The sequence below is a fragment of the Littorina saxatilis genome, linkage group LG2 (genome assembly GCF_037325665.1).
Source record: "Littorina saxatilis isolate snail1 linkage group LG2, US_GU_Lsax_2.0, whole genome shotgun sequence".
Classification (NCBI taxonomy): Eukaryota; Metazoa; Mollusca; class Gastropoda; order Littorinimorpha; family Littorinidae; genus Littorina; species Littorina saxatilis.
In genome coordinates, this window is record NC_090246.1 from 48,268,048 (window position 1) to 48,291,461 (window position 23,414).

Genomic DNA, 23,414 nt, shown 5'->3' on the forward strand with positions numbered 1-23,414 from the left:
GTACTCCTAATAATTTACGCCAATTGATTGATTGATTTACAAATTCGATCTTTTCAAGATTCATCAACGCCAACGAAAGCCGCTGGGACCACAACGACGGCACCAGGACCAACGACAACATCACCAACAGATAGCAAAACGACCTCTGCTGATCATAGTGGGGGATCCTCTTCGCAGTCGAAAGCGACATCGCTACAATCGACCACATCACCTCAGGTCACGACCGCGACGTCTACAGTCACAGTTAAGCCTACTGATGCAGCTGGGACATCGACTCCGGCAAATCCTGTCAAATCTACCACTGTGTCTCCTTCAGTTACAACCGTGTCCCTGAACGCTGCTCTTTCGGGGAACGCAGCATCGACTACGGCCCCAACCGTGACCACTAATCCTCCTACCACCATGAAGTCTGGCAGTGTCACAACGCCACCAGGGACCAGCAAAGCTTCTACTGTAGCCCCAGCTTCGACGTCAAGTGATGTCACTACTGTAGCTCGGACGTCAGCTACTAAAACGGACACAACAAAGACAGTTGATTCAACCACCACGCCCAAGGAAACTCCGACCTCCAGAGATGTAGCCACGACCACTGCCGCTCATGAATCGAGCTCAACCCAGCCAGGTTCTGCTCAGTCCGGCTCAACGTCAAGCAAAGCCACTGGATCTAGTCAAGAAGGGAGCACCACACAGTCAACCCAGCCCCACTCTACCTCGACCACTCAAGATCAGTCGACGTCCACCAGTGTCGTCAAAGATTCTTCAGCTCAAACGACTGTCACCACCACCACCGTCCAAACTAATAGTGCAGCAACAACGACGTTGGAGTCCAGCACTTGGCAAGAACTTGTTACGTCACCAACTGGACCTATGTCAATAGCTCCTGTGACGACAGGATCCGGGATGCATGTGTCACCAACGACCACGGCCCAAACACAAATGACCACTGTACCTGGTAAGTTCACAAAAGATTCAGGTACGGTTTGGTTTTTTGTTGTTGAATGACATCATTATCACAACAACGATCTTCGAATGTGCAACGATGTTGTTGTTGTTTCAGCTTCGCTCCGTCGGGCTTCAATGAGGTTTTGGTCGGGCGTCAATCGACCATAATAACCTTGAAGTTTCAAATGGAAACCTTTCAAAATGTACTTAACTACAGTAGATACAAATTGAAAAGTATTCGAGACGGAGAGGTGGGAGCACCAGAGTAACAATGAATCTAAATGTATTTCTCACGTCTTAATATAATGGGGTAAGGCATAGACTTCTTGTTCTTGTTCTTGTGCTTGTTCTTGTTCTTCTTGTTCTTGTTCTTCTTGTTCTTGTTCTTGTTCTTCTTGTTCTTCTTCTTGTTCTTCTTGTTCTTCTTCTTCTTGTTGTTCTTCTTCTTCTTCTTCTTGTTCTTGTTCTTCTTCTTCTTCTTGTTCTTGTTCTTGTTCTTCTTGTTCTTGTTCTTCTTCTTGTTCTTCTTCTTCTTCTTCTCTTGTTCTTGTTCTTCTTCTTCTTGTTCTTCTTCTTCTTCTTGTTCTAACCGGCACGGTTGGCCTAGTGGTAAGGCGTCCGCCCCGTGATCGGGAGGTCGTTGGTTCGAACCCCGGCCGGGTCATACCTAAGACTTTAAAATTGGCAATCTAGTGGCTGCTCCGCCTGGCGTCTGGCATTATGGGGTTAGTGCTAGGACTGGTTGGTCCGGTGTCAGAATAATGTGACTGGGTGAGACATGAAGCCTGTGCTGCGACTTCTGTCTTGTGTGTGGCGCACGTTATATGTCAAAGCAGCACCGCCCTGATATGGCCCTTCGTGGTCGGCTGGGAGTTGAGCAAACAAACAAACAAACAAAATCTTCTTGTTCTTGTTCTTGTTCTTCTTCTTGTTCTTCTTGTTCTTGTTCTTGTTCTTGTTCTTCTTGTTCTTCTTGTTCTTGTTATTCTTCTTGTTCTTGTTCTTGTTCTTGTTCTTGTTCTTCTTCTTGTTCTTCTTGTTCTTGTTCTTCTTCTTGTTCTTGTTCTTGTTCTTCTTGTTCTTGTTCTTCTTGTTCTTGTTCTTCTTGTTCTTCTTGTTCTTGTTCTTGTTGTTCTTGTTGTTCTTCTTCTTGTTCTTCTTCTTCTTCTTCTTCTTCTTCTTTTTCTTCTTGTTCTTCTTCTTCTTTGTTCTTGGTTCTTGGTTCTTTGTTCTTCTTTGTTCTTGTTCTTCGTTCTTTGTTCTTCGTTCTTTGTTCTTCGTTCTTTGTTCTTCGTTCTTTGTTCTTCGTTCTTTGTTCTTCGTTCTTTGTTCTTTGTTCTTCGTTCTTTGTTCTTCGTTCTTTGTTCTTTGTTCTTCGTTCTTTGTTCTTCGTTCTTCGTTCTTCGTTCTTCGTTCTTGTTCTTCTTCTTGTTCTTCGTTCTTCGTTCTTTGTTCTTCGTTCTTGTTCTTCGTTCTTCTTCTTGTTCTTCTTGTTCTTCGTTTTCTTCTTCTTGTTCTTGTTCTTCTTCGTTCTTCCTCTTGTTCTTCGTTCTTCTTCTTGTTCTTCGTTCTTCTTCTTTTTCTTCGTTCTTCTTCTTGTTGTTGTTCTTCTTCTTGTTCTTCTTGTTCTTCGTTTTCTTCTTCTTGTTCTTCGTTCTTCTTCTTGTTCTTCGTTCTTCTTTTTGTTCTTCGTTCTTCTTCTTCTTCTTCGTTCTTCTTCTTGTTCTTCGTTCTTCTTCTTGTTCTTCTTCTTCTTCTTGTTCTTCGTTCTTCTTCTTGTTCTTCGTTCTTCTTCTTGTTCTTCTTCTTCTTCTTGTTCTTCGTTCTTCTTCTTGTTCTTCGTTCTTCTTCTTGTTCTTCGTTCTTCTTCTTCGTTCTTCTTCTTCTTCTTCGTTCTTCTTCTTGTTCTTCGTTCTTCTTCTTGTTCTTCTTCTTCTTCTTGTTCTTCGTTCTTCTTCTTGTTCTTCGTTCTTCTTCTTGTTCTTCGTTCTTCTTCTTGTTCTTCGTTCTTCTTCTTGTTCTTCGTTCTTCTTCTTCTTCTTTGTTCTTCTTCTTGTTCTTCGTTCTTCTTCTTGTTCTTCGTTCTTCTTCTTGTTCTTCGTTCTTCTTCTTCTTCTTCGTTCTTCTTCTTGTTCTTCGTTCTTCTTCTTGTTCTTCTTCTTCTTCTTCGTTCTTCTTCTTGTTCTTCGTTCTTCTTCTTCTTCTTCTTCTTATTATTATTCTTCGTTCTTCTTCTTCTTCTTCTTCTTCTTCTTCGTTCTTCCTCTTGTTCTTCGTTCTTCTTCTTGTTCTTCGTTCTTCTTCTTCTTCTTCGTTCTTCTTCTTGTTCTTCGTTCTTCTTCTTCTTCTTCGTTCTTCTTCTTGTTCTTCGTTCTTCTTCTTGTTCTTCGTTCTTCTTCTTGTTCTTCTTCTTGTTCTTCGTTCTTCGTTCTTTGTTCTTCGTTCTTGTTCTTCGTTCTTCTTCTTGTTCTTCTTCTTGTTTTCTTCTTTTCTTCTTCTTCTTTTCTTGTTGTTGTTGTTGTTGTTGTTGTTCTTGTTGTTCTTCTTGTTGTTGTTCTTGATGTTATTGTTGTTCTTCTTCTTGTTCTTCTTGTTCTTGTTCTTCTTCTTTTTCTTCTTCTTCTTGTTCTTCTTGTTCTTTTTCTTCTTTTCTTCTTCTTCTTTTCTTGTTGTTCTTGTTCTTGTTCGTGTTGTTGTTGTTGTTGTTGTTGTTGTTGTTGTTCTTGTTGTTCTTGTTGTTCTTGTTGTTCTTCTTCTTCAGCGTTCCAGAAATTCTGGTGACGTGTGAGCTCGTTTGCCCATTTGGGTTCCCCACACTATACTCTGAGAGCATAGTCAGCTTCACTCCGCCTTTCGTTGGGTAGGCATGCTGGGTATTTTCGTGTTTCCATAACCCACCGAACTCAGACATGGATTACAAGAACTTTACCGTGCGCACTTGGTCTTGTGCTTGCGTGTACACACGAAGGGGGTTAAGTCACTATCAGGTCTGCACATAAGTTGACCTGGCATAGACTGTAGTGTAATACTGAACCGACACGCACCTCTGTTGCACCACACTTTGAAGTAATCCCACACTTTGAAGTAAATTACTTCAAAGTGTGGGGCACATCCCGAAGGAGGGGATCTTCCCACACTTTGAAGTAAACTCAGTTTTTACTTCAAAGTGTGGGGGGATCTTCCCACACTTTGAAGTAAACTCAGTTTTTACTTCAAAGTGTGGGGGGATCTTCCCACACTTTGAAGTAACTTACTTCAAAGCGTGGGACTTTTGCATCGCCTGTTTGAGCCTGATGATTTTGTGAAAAACTTGAAAAGGGCAAAGTCTTTTGGATGAGTGAACAGAAAAAGTGAGCGAGCCAAGAAACATAGTGATGTTTGTTATCAGGCTTTAAGCAATGTCCCATTGTTGAGTGTGACAAAAACTCGTGGTGACGATTTTAAAACATGTTGGGTCATGCGGAGACTATCTGGGAACAATTGGGCTAATTCGGCACGATTTTACAAGCATGGGCTCACTGTAAAAAGCCCCCCCCCTACGACATTTCTCCACAAAATGTCCCCACTGTCACAATTTTCCGCCAAATGTCCGCAACTGCGATAATTTCCCGCCAAATATTCCAACTGCGACAACTCCCCGCCAGATGTCCCAGCTACGATAATTCCCACCAAAATGTCCCCACTACGACATTTCCCCGCAAAATGGCCTCCACTGCGACAATTCCCCGCCAAACAGCCCATCTACGACGATTCGTCGCCAAATGTCCCCACTACGACAATTCCCCGCCCAGTGTTTCCCACTGCGACAATTCCCCGCCAAATGTCCCCACTACGACAATTCCCCGCATAGTGTCCCCCACTGCGACAATTCCCCGCCAAATGTCCCCACTACGCCAAACTCCCTGGAAAATGTCCCCACTGCGACAATTCCCCGCCAAACGGCCCCACTACGACAATTCCCCGCCAAATGTCCCCATTACGCCAATTCTCCCTGGAAAATGTCCCACGTGTTTTCGTCACACTCAACAATAGGTCATTGCTTTGGGTTGATAATAAACATCACTGTGTTTCTTGGCTCGCTCACTTTTTCTGTTCACTCATCCAAAAGACTTTGCCATTTTTTTGGACAAAATCATCAGGCTCAAACAGGCGATGCAAAAGTCCCACGCTTTGAAGTAAGTTACTTCAAAGTGTGGGAAGATCCCCCCACACATTGAAGTAAAAACTGAGTTTACTTCAAAGTGTGGGAAGATCCCCCCACACTTTGAAGTAAAAAATGGGTTTACTTCAAAGTGTGGGGCACATCCCCACACTTTGAAGTAATTTACTTCAAAGTGTGGGATTACTTCAAAGTGTGGTGCAACACACCTCTTACATCTGATTACTATAAAAGGCATGGACTCCAGTGCAATAATGAACCTACCTCTATATGTATATATATATCAGTACTTACTCTCTCTCTCTCTTTCTCTCTCTCTCTCTCTCTTTCTCTCTCTCTCTCTCTCTCTCTCTCTCTCTCTCTCTCTCTCTCTCTCTCTCTCTCTCAAGCCTATATACATGCATATTTGAATATAGTGGGAACAACAGTGACAAGCATACGTGTGTCTCGGATGCAACAACTTTCCTTCGTCGGAGGATTAAACTAAATTAGTAAATACTAAATTCACAAACTGTATTTTTTATTTTAATTGTTTAACATGTGCAGAATCCACACCATCGACGCAAGCAAGCAGTGACAATCCAGCTACAACAACTGAAAGCGACCACAGCTCCTCGACATCTGCAGCCCAAGGAGCAAGCGACACTACTTATACCAACTCCTCGGGAATAACTGGTGAAGGCACTACAGGATCCCCAACGTCACCGGTATCTTCTGGTGTCACCACTTCCCTGAAACCTACGTCACAGGGGTCCAACACACCACTAACAACAACCAGTCCTATCCCTCCTTCCTCGACGGATAATGTTTCTGACTCTACGACGAACGACACGAACACCGTTCCCGCCACAACGCCAGTACCCTCAGTGACTGGAAGTGGTGGAAGCACAACTACACAGTCCTCGGGCGATACGACTTCTGTGTCCACCGACTTGTCTGCGGGTACCACAGATGGAAATCACACATCACCAACATCTGCCACAGTGAGTATGTCATCTTCTGTGCCAGGTTTAACCACATCCACAGAAATGCCGACAGGTTCCACAGGCAAAGACAATTCGTCCATACCAACAGTAACGTCACAAACGGAAACCTCTACTCAATCTCCCGATAACGTTTCTCCTGCTACCACTACTCCGAACGAGGCTTCGGGTTCGAGCTCATCGTCAGAATCCTCGTCCCAGTCGACGGCCGCGTCGTCTTCCGTATCCTCTACTTCTACTCACAGCCCGGATTCTTCTCAGGAACCGAGCGGTTCTCCGTCATCTTCTGAAAGTACACAGACATCGTCATCACAGAAACCAGCTACTGAAGGAACCTCTTCCGCGAGTACAGCCAACAGTCTGCCTACAACGCATCCCTCTGAGACTCCAATCAACACGAGTCCAAAAACGGATTCGAGTTCTCCTGTCATCCCTTCAGACACAAAATCGACTAGTCCAATACCCTTGAGCAGCACAGAGAAAGCAGAGAGTTCACCTTCCAAAGGGGGGATGACGGCAGGGGGCAAAGCAGCGCTGGGAGTGTGCATCACTTTAGTGATGCTGGGCGCCCTGGTTGCTATGTTCATCATTTATAGAAAGTATGGTTTGGACCTTTGTTTTTCATTGTGCGACTTATGTCTGTCTTGTATGTCATTCTGTCCGTCTGTCGATGTTTCGCTCCCTGTGTGTGTGTGTGTGTGTGTGTGTGTGTGTGTGTGTGTGTGTGTGTGTGTGTGTGTGTGAGTGTGTGTGTGTGTGTGTGTGTGTGTGTGTCTCTCTCTCTCTCTCTCTCTCTCTCTCTCTCTCTCTCTTTCTCTCTCTCTCTCTCTCTCTATCGATTTTACCTGTTGTGAGATGTTTAATAATTTACATACATTTTCTTCAATTCAACTTTTTAATTTGTATTTGAATTTGTTTGTTTGTTTGCTTAACTCCCAGCCGACCACGAAGGGCCATATCAGGGCGGTGCTGCTTTGACATTTAACGTGCGCCACACACAAGACAGAAGTCGCAGCACAGGCTTCATGTCTCACCCAGTCACATTATTCTGACACCGGACCAACCAGTCCTAGCACTAACCCCATAATGCCAGACGCCAGGCGGAGCAGCCACTAGATTGCGAATTTTAAAGTCTTAGGTATGACCCGGCCGGGGTTCGAACCCACGACCTCCCGATCACGGAGCGGACGCCTTACCACTAGGCCAACCGTGCCGGTTTGTATTTGAATCGGTTCGTCGGTTGGATGGTGCAATTGGGTGGGTGGCTTGCTGACTTACTGCTCTATTGGCAGCTTGGTTGCACGTTTTACTTTTTTTCTTTATCTTCCGAATTGTGTGTCTTTGTTTTTCACCAATACAGACCCATGACAATGTAGTCGTTCCCATGTGCAGAAAGTACCACGCTGGCACGTGGAAGCTGCTGGACAACACAGTCCGATACAAGCCCTGGTCCTACGAGAACAGTAGCTACCGCGATGACGAGGTATTGTGACGTCATGCGTGACGTCACGCTGATGACCTTTTTGCTGCTGTACGTCACACTGCCTTCTGTGCTTGCTTCTCTCCTTGCCTGGTGAGACCTTTGTACGTTGAGCTCATCTGTGTGTGTGTGTGTGTGTTTTTCCTTCCTTTGTCGTTTGCTAGTGATGTGCTTTATGGACTTAATGGATAGTTTTGGCTTCATCTGAGAGAAACGCTTTGATTTTTGTTCTTGTATTTTATATACTACGCAGTACTGCTAGTACTGTTACCACACTAGTGACTGTTGCAGATACTTCTACAAGCTCCTTTTGATAAGCTTTGTTTAAAGATTCTACACTTTCTAATATCCCGCAGTGGGGCACTGCGGTTATGAAATTAAAGGCCCCTCCTGTTTTTGGAACCGCAGGAGCTTTCTAGTTTGATGTTAGGTAGATTTTTGGTTCCTCTTTCCTGTCATGCTCTCTTTTTCTTCATGAATTCTTTTCCTTTTTCTGCCTTCTTGCTCATTCACCTGTATTTTTTCCAAAAATCTCTTCTCTTGCCGCTTGTCTCGCGATTCATGTATAGTTTAATCTGTTAGTGTTCTGATGTAAGTCCAGCAGTAGATAGGTTAAGCCTATTTTAACACACTGGAAACTGGTAATCTTCCAGTAGGTATTAATTTAGTTTTACTAAAGCCTGCTGGGACACAAGTAATGGGTTAGTGCATTTGTAAACAGGAATCGCTTGACAAGTGACCCCCTTCATCCCCCCCTTCCTCGTCCTGATATGGCTCTGCGTAGTCGGCTGGACGTTAAGCAACAAATAAACAAACAAACAAACCCTTTCTAATACACTAGTCACAACCACCACCACTACTACTCAGATTACTTATACTGCTTTAAATACCAGTAACTTCTTTTACTACTGCTTTCACCACCACCACCTTTTGATAAACTACGATTGATAACATACAACGAAGATTACTAGCAGCTACAGTTACTAGTGCCGCCTTTTGAATAGCTGTGTTCTGTAAGATAAAATTGTCAATGCTAGTTCTACAAGGACTATTACAGTATGCGTGGTACCTGCAATCAGGGACCTATATTAGATATAGGTCTATGCTGCAATGAAAGGACACCATTGGAGCCAATCAAAAGTTAGTGAACCTACAATAGACAAAGGGACAACAGAAGGTGATCTCTCATAGGAGGTGTCCTCTGATTGGAGGGACCTCACATCGCCGATACAGTGGACTACCCCTTTAAAGACCTCCACAAATTGAGGAAATTAGGTTTTAAAAAGGAGGGAGTCTTGAAATGGGGTAAATGTACACAGGTTATCAACACAAAGTTTGAGAGGAAACAGGGTCTTGATAGGGAGGGATCGAGTAATTGAATAAGGGGTCTTAAAAGGGGGTTCCACTGTACATGTTTACCACTGCCCCCCCCCCCCTTCTACCACCCCCCCCCCCCCTCTTCCTCCTCTTCCCTTTTCTCCTACTACAGCCACCACAACTACCACTAGTAGTGCTGCTGCTTCTATGACTATTACCTTTAATGTAAGCTGTTGTGTTTTTGTGTTTGTTTTTTCTTTAGATACTACATTTACTACTTTTACAGTATTAGCAAAAATACAGATAACTGTGTTTGTTCGGTCGCACTGATTTATATTAACCAGTTTTCAAAGAATTGTATCTTACTCAAATTCAGTCATTTTCTATTCAAAATTGTTTTGTTATATGTGTGAGTACTTTGATGGAGTTCTTCAATATGCCGACGTTTGCCCAAACAAACAGCTTGGAATAAATTTCAGTTGTTCGCACTGAAGTTATGATTAATTTGTAAAATTAAGCACATTCTACATGTACCTCTATTAAAATGTTTTGTAAAAAAAAAAAAGAAAAGACAAATTCTGCATATTTTCACAAATTGTATATTTTGTTGCAACTCTTCTTTACTGTGAGAGGCATATATATTGTCAGAGTAACGTGAGGTCAGTCTGATATAATGGCTCGTGATTCTTCTACTTCTTCTTCGTTCATGGGCTTAGACTCCCACGTTCACACGTTTCTAGCACGAGTGGATTTTTACGTGTATGACCGTTTTTACCCTGCCATTCAGGCAGCATACGCCCGATTTCGGGGGAGGCATGCTGGGTATTTTCGTGTTTCTATAACCCACCAAACTCTGACATGGATTACAGGATCTTTTCCGTGTGCACTTGGTCTTGTGCTTGCGTATGCGTATACATGTACCACTGTACATGTTTACCACTGTAATCCTCCTATGTAATGGGGTTAAGTCACTAGCAGGTCTGCACATAAGTTGACCTGGGAGAACAGAAAAATCTCCACTCTTAACCCACCAGGCGGCAGCGACCGGGAGTCTTACCACCACGCCACTGCGCCCGTCCTATATGGCTCGTGATGAAATACACGATCATTCTTCCTTGAGTTGGCCTGTCATTCCCTGCCCTGAAGTAAACGGGCGTCATTGACCGTGTCAGTTTGCAACTAGCATATTATATATAAGCAGTTGGATTCGTTACAATTGTATAAATGTTTATAAGTAAAGCTTACATTCTATTATAGAGAATTGTTTTTCATTCCACTTTCTAACCTCGCATAACAAATTAATACTTTGCACTTATTTTTTTGCAGGCTGAATATATTGATCTTCAACCACGATAGGAGACCCTTTTTGTATGATTGAAGTATTCAGGTTATGAGAGTGTTCATGTGTATAATTTCTTGAGAGCATATGTATATTTGACAATATTTCTTGATAAATTTGAACATACCTCTGTGTAATATATTTTTGTATAACCATTCTGAATATTGTATTTAATTGCTCATCTGTGCAAAGAACACTTGCCTCTGAGAGTTATGAAAGCATTGTATGAGTCAGGTGCAGTAATGTTTGGGGTGCATGATGGGTTAGGTAGCACTAGGTGTGTGTGTGTGTGTGTGTGTGTGTGTGTGTGTGTGTGTGTGTGTGTGTGTGTGTGTGTGTGTTTGTGTGTGTGTGTGAGAGAGAGATAATGAGAGAGATAGGGGGGTGAGAAAGAGCGCCAGCAGCATCATCTGCATGTGTAACTGTTAGGGTATGTAAAAAATGAAAACTAATAATTATGATGAGAGCATAAAACGAATGTTGACAAACACAGTATCACTGCATGGTATCCTGGTGATATTTTACACAATATCATGATCTATGATATACATGACATTTGTGCCAAACGGAAAAAAACTTATCAACGACTTGACAGTCGTATAGCTGGCTCTGACTGCCAAGATCTTATCTCTTGTACAGTGGTACCTACGATGAAAGGACATCCTTGTGACTAGACGAAAGTGTCCTTAGATTCCAGGTGGCCTGTCATGACAGGTAAATCTGGGTCAAGATAAATAGACTTCTTCTCCTGCGTTCATAGGCTTAATTTCCCACATACACCCATGATTTTGGACGCATGTGTATTTACTTGTCTGACTGTTTTTACCTCGCCATTTAAGCAGCCATTAGCTGATTTTGGGGGACACATGCTAGCGCAGCCAGGATCTGAACACTAAATCTTCCGCATGCGAGGCCGTCATTACGATTGTCAAAGGAGCTACATAAGTTGTCCTTTATTTGGAGGTGTCCTTTCATAAGAGGGTCCTCACATTCCATGTACCACTGTACGTACGACTTAGTAATTCTAAAAGTACATGTCATAATTTTTCTTTTTTTCTGCAAACTTTTTTGACAGATTTGCACAACTTTTTAAACTTTTGCTTTTTGTAAATGTTACGTTCTTCTAATGACATTCTTTTGTAGCTGCGACTCATTTTCCTTTTTCTGTACTCGTAGCTGAAAACTTTTCTTGAGAGATTTGCAATACATGTACTTGTTAATCTTTTTATTTGTACTAATTTTACATTCTAATAACATTCCTTTACTGTCTCCACGGACTGTGATGAAAGTACAGTTGCCTGACATTCAGTGTGCCTGTAAATTTGTAAGTCATATTTTTACATCAAGGCATGGGTATTCTGTTATTGTATATATTACTTGCACATGTAATGATTACAAACAATCACTTGGAGATTGAGTTTTCTGGGTTATTTGAAATCCAGCAAGTGATGGAGTCTGTCTTAAGCTCATGTGTATAGGTCAACATGTATTTATTACATCATTCCATTCTGCTCATTACATTTAGTCAAGTTTTGACTAAATGTTTTAACGTAGAGGGGGGAATCGAGACGAGGGTCGTGGTGTATGTGCGTGTGTGTGTGTGTGTGTGTGTGTCTGTCTGTCTGTGTGTGTGTGTGTGTAGAGCGATTCAGACTAAACTACTGGACCGATCTTTATGAAATTTGACATGAGAGTTCCTGGGTATGATATCCTCAGACGTTTTTTTAATTTTTTTGATAAATGTCTTTGATGACGTCATATCCGGCTTTTCGTGAAAGTTGAGGCGGCACTGTCACGCCCTCATTTTTCAACCAAACTGGTTGAAATTTTGGTCGGGTAATGTTCGACGAAGCCCGGACTTCGGTATTGCATTTCAGCGTGGTGGCTTAAAAATTAATTAATGACTTTGGTCATTAAAAATCTGAAAATTGTAAAAAAAACAAAATTTTATAAAACGATCCAAATTTACGTTTATCTTATTCTCCATCATTTGCTGATTCCAAAAACATATAAATATGTTATATTCGGATTAAAAACAAGCTCTGAAAATTAAATATATAAAAATTATTATCAAAATTAAATTTTCCAAATCAATTTAAAAACACTTTCATCTTATTCCTTGTCGGTTCCTGATTCCAAAAACATATAGATATGATATGTTTGGATTAAAAACACAGTCAAAAAGTTAAAACGAAGAGAGGTACAGAAAAGCGTGCTATCCTTCCCAGCGCAACTACTACCCCGCTCTTCTTGTCAATTTCACTGCCTATGCCGTGAGCGGTGGACTACGAGTATACGGTCTTGCTGCGTTGCATTGCGTTCAGTTTCATTCTGTGAGTTCGACAGCTACTTGACTAAATGTTGTATTTTCGCCTTACGCGACTTGTTTTGTTTCTTGAATTTGAAAATGTTTGAGTTCTTGTAAAATGTGATCCATGTGTGGGTTTGTACTATTCAATGTTACAAAACAATTCAAGGAACGAGGAATATACTTTGAACATTTGAAATGTTTGACGTTTATCATTAATTTGTGACGCTTAGTTTTCAATGTTTTGCCATCTTTTTGCGGTGTGTGGTGTTCATTTTGAATGTTGTGACATAACAGATAAAAAATAACTTGGTATTCTAAGCCTGTCTGTGCAGTGTTTGTGTGTGTGTGAGAATGTGTGTGGTGGGTATTTGCTTTGAACGCAGAAAAAGTGTGTGTGTGCACATCCATCCGTCCGTGTCTTTTGCCAACACAAATAAATGCAATACAAAACAGTTATTTGAACATAGTTTTCATTTTTTTCTCACAAACTTTGGAAACACAAAATGTACAACATTTCAAAGTATGATAAAACAAGCAATGATATTTTTCACACATCAGAAGCACTCACATTTTAAAACTTTACATTTTGCCCCACCTATCAAGGGTACTCACTTGTTCCAACAAAACGAGCCCCATAGCATCACACCTTGTCCGATATTGCCACCGACAACTTCATACTTTCCACACAATGCATTTAAGCTTCAACATCAGAGCATATTCAAAACAAACATACTACATACAGCACACTTTCTGAAACAAATTCATATAAGCTCTTTGATTCAGCTAGTCAAAAAGCAACATTCATTTGCATGAATTGTTCTGAATGAAATAGTTATTTGATGTGAAAACTACAGACATCCACAAATCTGAGAAAATGTAGATTTGAGAGGGATTCTGACAATACTTTTACTGAACTAAAAGAGAAAGTATTTGAAGTGTATGCCAGTCTCAAAACAGACATTTCAGTATATTTGCTATGGAGGTGTTTTGTTTTTTCAAATAATAGTGATTAAAACTGAGGTCTGTTTGTGATTCTAACCAATCTGACGCGGCAGGTGGCTCCCATCCGGTTGGTAACTTTCTTGTGGACCTCAGCCCTGCTGTTGTGTGCTTGGGAGACATTTACACAACACTAACCCTTTCTCAAACAAGGGCTCGGGTTTTTGATTCATTACAGCTGTGAATGGTGAATGCCCTGTTCACTGTTCCTTGACCACAGACCACTGGCTGTCCCCCTGGAAGGCCGGGTTGGCAGGACCCAGGCAGCACGTTCCTTTGGGCCGACTGCTGTCTTGCAGGTACCTTCATGACAGAGAGAAATTACGATAAAAACTGTAATGTGTGATAAACATTATGGAAGTCTACAATCGATGCTGAAAAAGTCGCTCAGAAAGTCGGTGCCACTGAACATGTGCATTCTCTGTGGAACGAGGCAACACATGCATCCCTGGTATTATTTGACAAAGCGCCGACTTGCCCTGCTTCCTCACCTTCTCCCTTCTCCTCACACCTTTAAAAAAAATAAAATAAAAAAATTAAAAAAACTACTCTCCAGGTACTGCACTTTCAAACCGATTATAAAGCAAAGCTATGAAAACATTTTAGACAAAAAACTCCCAATTTCATTTTTGGGAGTACATGTACAATTTTCACTTTCATTCTTTGCACACCATAGTTGCACACAGAAATAAACCCCATGTACTCACGTCTTCGCTACTCGTACGATGTCATCCCTAGAGACAGCAAAGAGACTATCCCTGTAGGCTTGTCTCAGGTCGTCACCGAGGTCATCCATGAAGAGTCGCATCCCTTGGCTACCTGGCGTCACTGGCTTGTCAATCTGGACATGAAAAGAAAGAGCAGCAAAATCTGATAAGTGTGATGTTCCTTAAAAACTCCAAGAGTGACAGTTTCCACAGGTGCTTAACATTTGTTTCGACTCCTCTCTTAGTTTTGTGACTTTCTTTTAAAAAAGTATATATATAAAATCGTGGCAGTGTAACAATAAAACATCACATGAAACTTTTCTTTATTTATATGTAGTGTTGGATGCAGCAGTCTCTTTCATTGAAAAACTCTAGGGCAATCTTATGCTTTGAAATGGCAAAGACAAAATATGAACATGCAAGGATAAATGTGCACACACACACACACCCACCCCACAGACACACACAAACCCACACACGCAAACATGCACCCACACACACAACCCCCCCCCCACACACAAACCCACACCCGCAAACATGCACCAACACACACCCCACACACACACACACAAACCCGCAAACATGCATCCACACACTCACAACCCCCCCCCCCACACACACACACTAACCCACACCCGCAAAAATGCACCCACACACTCACAACCCCTCACCCCCCCCACACACACACACACACAGAACAGAGTTGTGACTTACAGCCTGGAAGACACTGATTTTGGCCTGTTCCAGTTCCTCATCAGTGAAACTATTGCCGACTGCCCACTGCACACTGTCCTCAAACACTTTCAGCGTCTGTGTGCTCTGAGGGTCTCTGCACAACACAAATTCATGAACCAGTACAAATAGCATTTCTTCAAACAGAACAAAACACCAAACAAGTACTTCAATGGAAGCTTCGAAATTGTTGTAAAAGTGTTAAACAAAACAAAGACAAAGGAAAGATTGAATAAAACAAAAACACAACAACTGAATTAGGCACTCAACGTTTTATTGTTTAATCACAGACTAACTTCAGTTAAAAAAAAAAAAGAAGAAAAAACAACAACAAATAAAACTTCTTCTTCAATCATGGGCTTGAAACTCCAACGTGTTTTACGTGTATGGCTGTTTTTGTCCCTCCAAATAAGCAGCCAATCTGCCGCTTTCAAGTGATGCATGCTTGCTATATTTGTGTTTCTATAATCCACTGAACTCTGACATGACATGGATTACAGGAGCTTCGCCGTGCACACTTGGTCTTGAGCTTGCATGTACACACAAAGGGAGACAAGGAGCTAGCAGGTCTGCACATAAGTTGACCTTGGAGATCAGAAAAATCTCCACCAGGCGCTGTTGGGATTTGAACCCATCACCTGCTGTCTTACCCACTAGGCCATTGAAAATGGATGAAAATAGATCAAAGAAATACCTGTATGAAAAGAAGGTGAAAACTCCATCTCCTCCAGTGGCCCCACTTCCGTAGGCTCCCCCCTTTTCTCTGCAAACACAAACACATGACATTCAAAATAAATGTATACAGCACTTTGACTGCTTTCTATCACTAGAAAACTACAGCTTTTCCCTGAAAATAGATACAGTCGAATCTGTCCTGGTGACCACCTCTTGATAACAACCACCTGTCCATTATGACCACCCTAACAAATCCCTGACGAGATTCTTTCTTATTTAATTCACCTTTTCATATTGACCCCTTCTCCATAACAACCACATATGGTTGGACCCTGCCCATTGTGACTACCCTAAATAATCCCTGACAAGACTCTTTCTTATTTAATTCACCTTTTCATATTGACCCCTTCTCTATAACAACCACTTATGGTTGGACCATGTCCTTTGTGACCATCCTAACAAATCCCTGACGAGACTCTTTCTTATTTAATTCACCTTCTCATGACCCCTTCTCTATAACAACCACTTATGGTTGGACCCTTAGGCGGTCATTACAAACAGGTTAGACTGCAGTACAAAATGGGCTAAAAACTTATTCTGCTGAAGAAAAACAACACATAAGACAGTATATATGTCTGGTGATGATCACTAATTCCAAAGATACAGAAAAACGTGTTTGATATTTGAAAATTGTAATACTCCAATCTAATCGGGGGCCCGGTAGCTCAGTTGGTAGAGCACTGGACTTGTGATCGAAAGGTCGCAGGTTCGAATTCGGGCCGGGACGGACACGGGTCAACTTTATGTGCAGACCCAGAGACGGAAGCCATGTCCCACCCCCGTGTCATCACAATGGCACGTAAAAGACCTTGGTCATTCTGCCATAAGTGCAGGTGGCTGAATACACCTAAACACGCAGACACTTGGGTAGCGCGACTCCGTTGCTGCTAGCTTTCCACTGGGAGGAAGCGACCCGAATTTCCCAGCGATGGGACAATAAAGTAATGAAAATGAAAATGAAAATGAAAATGAAATGAAGTGTGTCTCTCAAAGGTTTTTCTTTCACAAACTTAGAACGGGCACACAATAACCTAAAATATAAAAGTTACACAACTACACTGTACCGGATTTCTCTGTGAAGGAACATCCTCGACAGCAATGTACCGAGGACTGTCAACCTAAAACAAAGAAGCAAAATCATCATGTTTTTGTACAACAAGAAGGGCAAAGCCCATACGACTCACATGCTTTACACATTTTTCCTACCAAAATACATGTGACCTTGACCCAAGGTCAAGGTCATCCAAGGTCATGCAACACACAGCTGTTAATTCAAGACATAGGAAGTACAATGGTGCTTATTGGCTCTTTCTACCATGAGATATGGTCACTTTTAGTGGTTCACTACCTTATTTTGGTCACATTTCATAAGGGTCAAAGTGACCTTGACCTTGATCATATGTGACCAAATGTGTCTCATGATGAAAGCATAACATGTGCCCCACATAATTTTTAAGTTTGAAACAGTTATCTTCCATAGTTCAGGGTCAAGGTCACTTCAAAATATGTATACAATCCAACTTTGAAGAGCTCCTGTGACCTTGACCTTGAAGCAAGGTAAACCAAACTGGTATCAAAAAATGGGGCTTACTTTGCCCTATATATCACATATAGGTGAGGTATTCAATCTCAAAAACTTCAGAGAAAATGGGAAAAATGTGAAAAATAGCTGTTTTTTAGGCAACATTTATGGCCCCTGCGACCTTGACCTTGAAGCAAGGTCAAGATGCTATGTATGTTTTTTGGGGCCTTGTCATCATACACCATCTTGCCAAATTTGGTACTGATAGACTGAATAGTGTCCAAGAAATATCCAACGTTAAAGTTTTCCGGACGGACGGACGACTCGGGTGAGTACATAGACTCACTTTTGCTACGCATGTGAGTCAAAAATGCTCTTGCCTAAAAGACTACACAGTAAGAAGAGAAAAATGTGATGCTAGCAGTACAACATAACACATACTTATAGATGCTTTTCCCCAGCTGCTTCTTACTGATGTTAAAAGGTGTGGCAAAGATGACAAATATTCTTAATGAAACTTATGACAAGTCAATTTAAAAATGCTTCTCTGACATGCTCATGAATGCTGAAATTAGCCCTAACGGTTCCCCTGAAAGCGGCATATGGCTGCCTAAATTGCGGGGTAAAAACGGTCATACACGTAAAAGCTGTGGGAGTTTCAGCCCATGAACGAAGAAGAAGAATAGCCCTTACAGAAAAAGCGCACCACAAATCACACTCTATCTTAAACCCCGCTAACTGCACACTTGCATCAACACTAAATTGCTTCTATTCTTTGGTAAACAAAACTCACACTGGTCTGTCCGGATGGGTGTAGGGGACTGTAGGAACACTCTGACCCACGTAGTTCACAGAGAAGGGGAGTTCAAACTGTGTGCACGCTCCTTCCCCTTTTGGTGCTCTTCCCTGCAAAAAAGAACATTTTCTCGTTAAAAGTGTGTAACTTTACTGGGACACTCAAACACTTCAAAGGAAGTGTGCATGAGGAAGTTCAGAACTGGGTGGGACCAAAATCCTGGTTGGTATTGGTTGAAATCTAAAACAAATCTCTTTTTCCACTGTGCCGATCTGAGTCAGCGCCCGGTTCCCTGACCCAACTCCGCATTTTCTCATGCACCTCTGCAGCAAACTGGTTTGACAGAATCAGCCTCGAAACTGGGAATTTGTTGTTGTTGTTGTTCTGTTGAAAACAATCTGCTTAAATGTTCGATTACACGTGTCAGGATCACACTTACGCAGTTGTAACTACATATGATAGCTGTGCATGGTAAAAAATGTACATACAAATATTCACTCAAAACGCACATGCTGAAAGTCATACTTACTACATATTTGCATGATCTTGAAAGCAAGTCCCTGCTGAATTTCAGTTGGTCCTTTCACAACATTGATTTATCAGTGAATCAGCTGCTAAAAGAGGTTAACACAATCATCAGATCACATTTGATCTTAGGTCTTCGCTGGGCAAACCTGTCTTCATATTCAAAAAGAACTGGTTACAACTTCATTCTGTGATCAAGTTGTGTTCACATTCTTTCAGTCTTACCGGTTCATAGACAGGCTTACTCTCAGGCTGTCCTGGCAGAGCGTTCACAAAGGCCTCAACTTGCTTCAACGTGTCGGGCATAGCTTCTGGTGTTGCGTTCACTGCCACCCTGAAAAAAACATGATAATTCATATATATACAAAGTAACAATCAGGGTTGACTATACAATCTACATTAGATCCACATTCTGCATCTAAAACACTGTCAATCTATGTGTCTAAATCCACAAATGCAGGTGTGCAATTTTTAGCTAAAATTGCTCCAGCCAAATAAAAACATGCAGGGTAAAGAACTGTTGGTGCATCATGCAGAAAATTGTCAAGCATGATTGAAATACAGTGGTACCTACAATGAAAGCTAGGACACCCTTTGGACTTGTCTAAAGTGTTCAAGGCAGGTGGCCTTTCATCACAGGCATATTATTGGTCATGATAAAAAACGCTGGCGCTGGACCCGAGTACTCTTCAGACTGGCTCGCTCCCCCAGTATAAAAGTTTTTGTCTTGTGCACGTGGATTTAAAAAAAAAAATTAAAAAAAAATATATATATTATTTATTTATTTTACACAATAAAAAAAATTATTAGAGTAAAATAAAACATTAAAACGTTCATAATAAACAATAGTAAACAAGAATTTAAAAAATAAAAAAAAATAAAAAATAGACCGCCCATGCCGGGAATCGAACCCGGATCACTTTGGCCATAGACAAATCGCTTTCCACCCGGATCACTTGGATTAAAAAAATTTAAAAAAAAAAAAGTATTTATTTATTTATTTTACACAATTAAAAAAATTATTAGAGTAAAAATAGACCGCCCATGCCGGGAATCGAACCCGGGTCACTTGGATTTAAAAAAAAAAAAATAAATAAAAAAATTATTTATTTATTTTACACAATTAAAAAAATTATTAGAGTGAAATAAAACATTAAAACGTTCATAATAAACAATAGTAAACAAGAATTTTAAAAAAAAATTAAAAAATATAGACCGCCCATGCCGGGAATCGATCCCGGATCACTTTGGCGATAGGCGGACGTGATTCGCACCAGCTAGCTGGCTGTTCCATTAGCTGCACGGCAGTTGTACTCCCACCGCCAAACCTCCCCCCGTTAAGAGTCGTTTTTGTGGAATATTTCGCATTTAGGTCCCAGGTAACATTATGAAGTTTTAATACGATCAATCGGACCTATTATCAAGTTAGTGTATCAACTTTTGAAAGAACTGCGCCCAGTAGTTTCCCAGCAATAAGCTGTTAAGTCGAGACAGACAGACAGACACACACACACACACACACACACACAGACACACAATTAAAGTCTGCTGGACCCTCCTACTGCGTACTCGGGGATAAAGGGCTTCCTTATTAAAGCCCGAAGTTGACCTTCGCAAAGACTTTGCAAAGTCTTCTTACCAAAAACTTCAATGGCAAATCTTTGTGCAGCGAGCTTTGTGAAGTAGACTTCGGGAAGACTACTTCGTCCAATATCAGGCCTAATAGACGAAGGAACAACAGAAAGTTTCTTTTATTGAGAAGTGTTCTGTTATCAGATGAGCTTCATGCATGTACAGGACAGGAACCACTGTAGTACTTTTGAGTAACTGCACCAAAATTCTCTGCGATGAACTGTTTTGGCTGCTTAAACATGAAGCCAAACATCAGCAAAGTGTCAGCCATAAAACATTGTTTCGATGCTAAACACAATCTTTACAAATGATGAAAAAATATGCAAACCTGATGTTGTTTTTGTTGAGAACTGCTGATGCGATCTTCTGAAGCTGTTGGACTACTTGACTCAGATCTGGCATCTCGGCTATCTTCTTCATCAAAGACACCTGCAAAGAAACATTAAAGCATTCAAACAAACTCTATGAATCACAAGTGCAAATTTTAACAAAACACTTTTCAAGAAAAGTTTCCTTTTTCCTGCTTGCGTGTACCGTACTTTCCGGGTGACAAGGCGCTTCGTTATACAAGACGCACCCCCTTCTTTTTAAAAAAAATTGTAATCCAGTCTCCCATTGGACGCAGGGGGCCGATAGGGCGCACTAAAATGACCCAGTTTTTGCCATGAGAGGTGGTTCCCCTGTCATATCTGAGAGAGGAAACACTTCCTGCACCGGGGTCAGTGACCGGTCAGTGACCGACTTTAACTGAGTGAAAATATGTGTGCTCTGTGTGTGCGGCCAGATCAAAGGCATTGTGATAGCTGGGTGGCCTTGTTTATAGACACGACCTTCTTCCCAGGGGTCAATGACCCAGTTTTTGCCATGAGAGGTGGTTCCCCTGTCATATCTGAGGAAACACTTCCTGCACCGGGGTCAGTGACCGGTCAGTGACCGGTCAGTGACCGAGTTTAACAGAGTGGAAATCTGTGTGTGCGGCCAGATCAAAGGCAGGGCAGTACCTAGTAGCTGAAACATGCATTATCACAAGTTGTTTGACTGGTACTCAAGCGGTCTCTTTGATTTTTTTCGTATTTCATACACGGATTAGGCGCTTCGTTATACAAGACGCAGGGGTCGAACTCGAGGAAAAAAGTCGCGCCTTATGACCCGGAAAGTACGGTATTCATGTTTCCATGCTGATACTGTAGCAATAAACTGGTTGCAAGCCAGCGCCACCAACCACTGAGCTATCTCCCCGCGACGCCCCCCCCCCCCCCCCCCCCCACCTCAAGAACAATCAGTCATTACAATTGTTAAAGCATCAATAGCTTAATGCGTCCAACGCCTGTCATTACAGTGAAACCCCCCTTTTACGACCTAAAAAACCCAGAAAATTAGGTCTTAAAAAGGATGGAGTCTTAAAATGGGGGTAATTTTACAGAGGTTATGAACAGAAAGTCTGAGAAAACGGGGTCTTAAAAAGGAGGGAGTCTTAAAGTGGGGGGTCTTAAAAGGGGGGTTCCACTATACCCCGGTTCTTGTAATTACTTGTGTTTTGCACTCAAGTCCAAGCAGATGTGATTTGATAGACATACATTGAAATTTGCCACTGAAATAAATCATGTCTGAGTTTGCTTGACTTCATTTTAATTGACATACCTGTGTCATTCCTCCAAACAGCTCTGTAAGCGCCGCGGCAGGCGTTAGCGTGGCAGCAGCGTGAGCCATGGCATAGCCGTGGCCTGAATGTGGGACGCTGGCAGCCAAGTCACTAGCACCCATGCGTATCAGGGTGGTCAGTCGGTCCTTATCACTAAAGTCTGGGCTGAAAATATAGGATTTCCAATCATTTATCTTCTCTGAATGATTTTGAAAGGAAATCTAAAAATCTGAAGTGATCTCAAGAAGTAGTCGCCAGTGCAGGTTTGAGTGTATTTTGTGTCTAAGTAAGCTTTACATTTTCAACAATTGCGGGATTGAAATTTCTCACACATTTCTATTGTATCTCAAGATGTGTCATTCAGCATGTGTAAACTGTTCACACCGAAAGGAAGCATCCTAATTCATACCTGACAGATAAAAAAAAAAAGAATCCTTTGGTATGTGTCCAAACAGATGGATGGAGCTTACCCAAAGTGAAAACTTGGACAGATCTCAGATGACGAGCGAAATTGTTTACATAGGAAGGGCTCTGCGTTTAAAGTGGTAGCTATGCCAATCTTAACAGGTCAGATCTGAATGCTTAATACCATAAAATCTAACAAATTGGGTGAATAAAATACCTGTTGAAAACCAGAGTCCACAACTCCAGCAACTTGTTGAGATTACGCTCCAGGCAGTAAGAACTAAATGTCACCCCCTGAAGCCAGACAAACAAATCTGATGGAAACACAGATATGATCACCAAATAATGCATCTCAAGAATGCCTAATACAAGATTCATGACTGATTCTTTCAAAAAAACACCTTGCAAATGCGGTACACTGACAAATCAGCTTAGTGTGAACAAAAACATACTTGTTACATTTATTTTGACGACACAGATTTGAAAATACAAGTGCCTGATTCTAACGTGTGCATCACCTGAGCATGATCATTATGTATAATTCAATACCACACACTTCTGCAGTCAATTGTATAAGCCTCTGCATGTCTGCCATACATGACTTGAAAAGTCAGTGATCTATTTTCAATCAGAGTCCAAACAAAAGGCAACACGAGCTTGGAAATACCTTCTGAATATGGTTTTCTTGTGTGTGATGGCTGGTGACTTGAGTGGAAGCTGACATGCCTCCAGTGTAGAGTTCCTGTTGCTGTGACATCCACCTGTAGTCATGGCCCCCTGCTCCTATGCTGTCAGTCACAATCAGACACATTTCACCTTGTACAGGAGCTCGCCACAAATACACAATGATCTGATGGTTGCTGAATGTGTGTGTGTGTGCGGATGTGTTCATTTTCTCATTGAGAAATGGAGATTTTTAAGACAGAGACTCTGTGTGTGTGTGTGTGGGCGTGCAGATGTGTGTGCGTGCGTGCGTGTCTGTGTCCTAATGTGTCTATGTCTGTTCCATGTGCTATTTTACTGGACAAGTTTAAAGTAAAGTGCAATGCCTCGTCAATAACCCGTTAAAACTTCGTTACCTGAACATCCCTATATCTTTGGGTGCTAGAAATGGTTATCAATCACCTCACAAAATAATTGAACGCAAAGTTTGTCATCAAAGCATTTTCTCCCAGGCTGCAAAAAAGC

The 23,414-nt window shown here is 41.7% G+C and overlaps 3 protein-coding genes across 6 annotated transcripts in view; 1 reads left to right on the top strand and 2 right to left on the bottom strand.

Annotated features, from left to right (window-relative positions):
- LOC138959105 (uncharacterized) overlaps positions 1 to 12,849 on the top strand; it is a 32,943-nt gene extending 20,094 nt beyond the window's left edge. The window contains exons 2-5 of one of the 4 annotated variants that reach the window (XR_011453622.1): positions 59 to 952; positions 5,648 to 6,683; positions 7,477 to 7,668; positions 10,208 to 12,849. Coding sequence is in view for 2 of the 4 variants with exons in the window: in XM_070330455.1 (XP_070186556.1) it covers positions 59 to 952; positions 5,648 to 6,683; positions 7,477 to 7,567; positions 10,208 to 10,237 (2,051 nt within the window). In the remaining 2 variants the exon portion in view is untranslated. The remainder of the gene's footprint in view (positions 1 to 58; positions 953 to 5,647; positions 6,684 to 7,476; positions 7,669 to 10,207) is intronic. The other 3 variants (XR_011453621.1, XM_070330456.1, XM_070330455.1) reach the window with 3 other exon arrangements.
- On the bottom strand, positions 1,359 to 2,710 carry LOC138959340 (uncharacterized; the record flags this gene model as incomplete). Its single annotated transcript, XM_070330768.1, has 2 exons — positions 1,359 to 1,418; positions 2,660 to 2,710. Coding segments are annotated over 2 exons (111 nt in total), but the record flags the coding sequence as incomplete, so codon positions are not given.
- A 135-nt stretch (positions 12,850 to 12,984) lies between the features above and the next one.
- Positions 12,985 to 23,414, bottom strand: part of LOC138959104 (presequence protease, mitochondrial-like) — a 40,731-nt gene continuing 30,301 nt past the window's right edge. The window contains exons 18-28 of the mRNA XM_070330454.1: positions 22,894 to 23,014; positions 22,444 to 22,520; positions 21,821 to 21,986; positions 20,508 to 20,608; positions 18,773 to 18,881; positions 18,020 to 18,132; positions 16,769 to 16,822; positions 15,664 to 15,732; positions 14,952 to 15,066; positions 14,238 to 14,371; positions 12,985 to 13,833 (exon numbers count right to left, since the gene is read on the bottom strand). Of these exons, the coding sequence (XP_070186555.1) occupies positions 13,731 to 13,833; positions 14,238 to 14,371; positions 14,952 to 15,066; positions 15,664 to 15,732; positions 16,769 to 16,822; positions 18,020 to 18,132; positions 18,773 to 18,881; positions 20,508 to 20,608; positions 21,821 to 21,986; positions 22,444 to 22,520; positions 22,894 to 23,014 (1,162 nt within the window). The 3' untranslated portion in view covers positions 12,985 to 13,730. The remainder of the gene's footprint in view (positions 13,834 to 14,237; positions 14,372 to 14,951; positions 15,067 to 15,663; positions 15,733 to 16,768; positions 16,823 to 18,019; positions 18,133 to 18,772; positions 18,882 to 20,507; positions 20,609 to 21,820; positions 21,987 to 22,443; positions 22,521 to 22,893; positions 23,015 to 23,414) is intronic.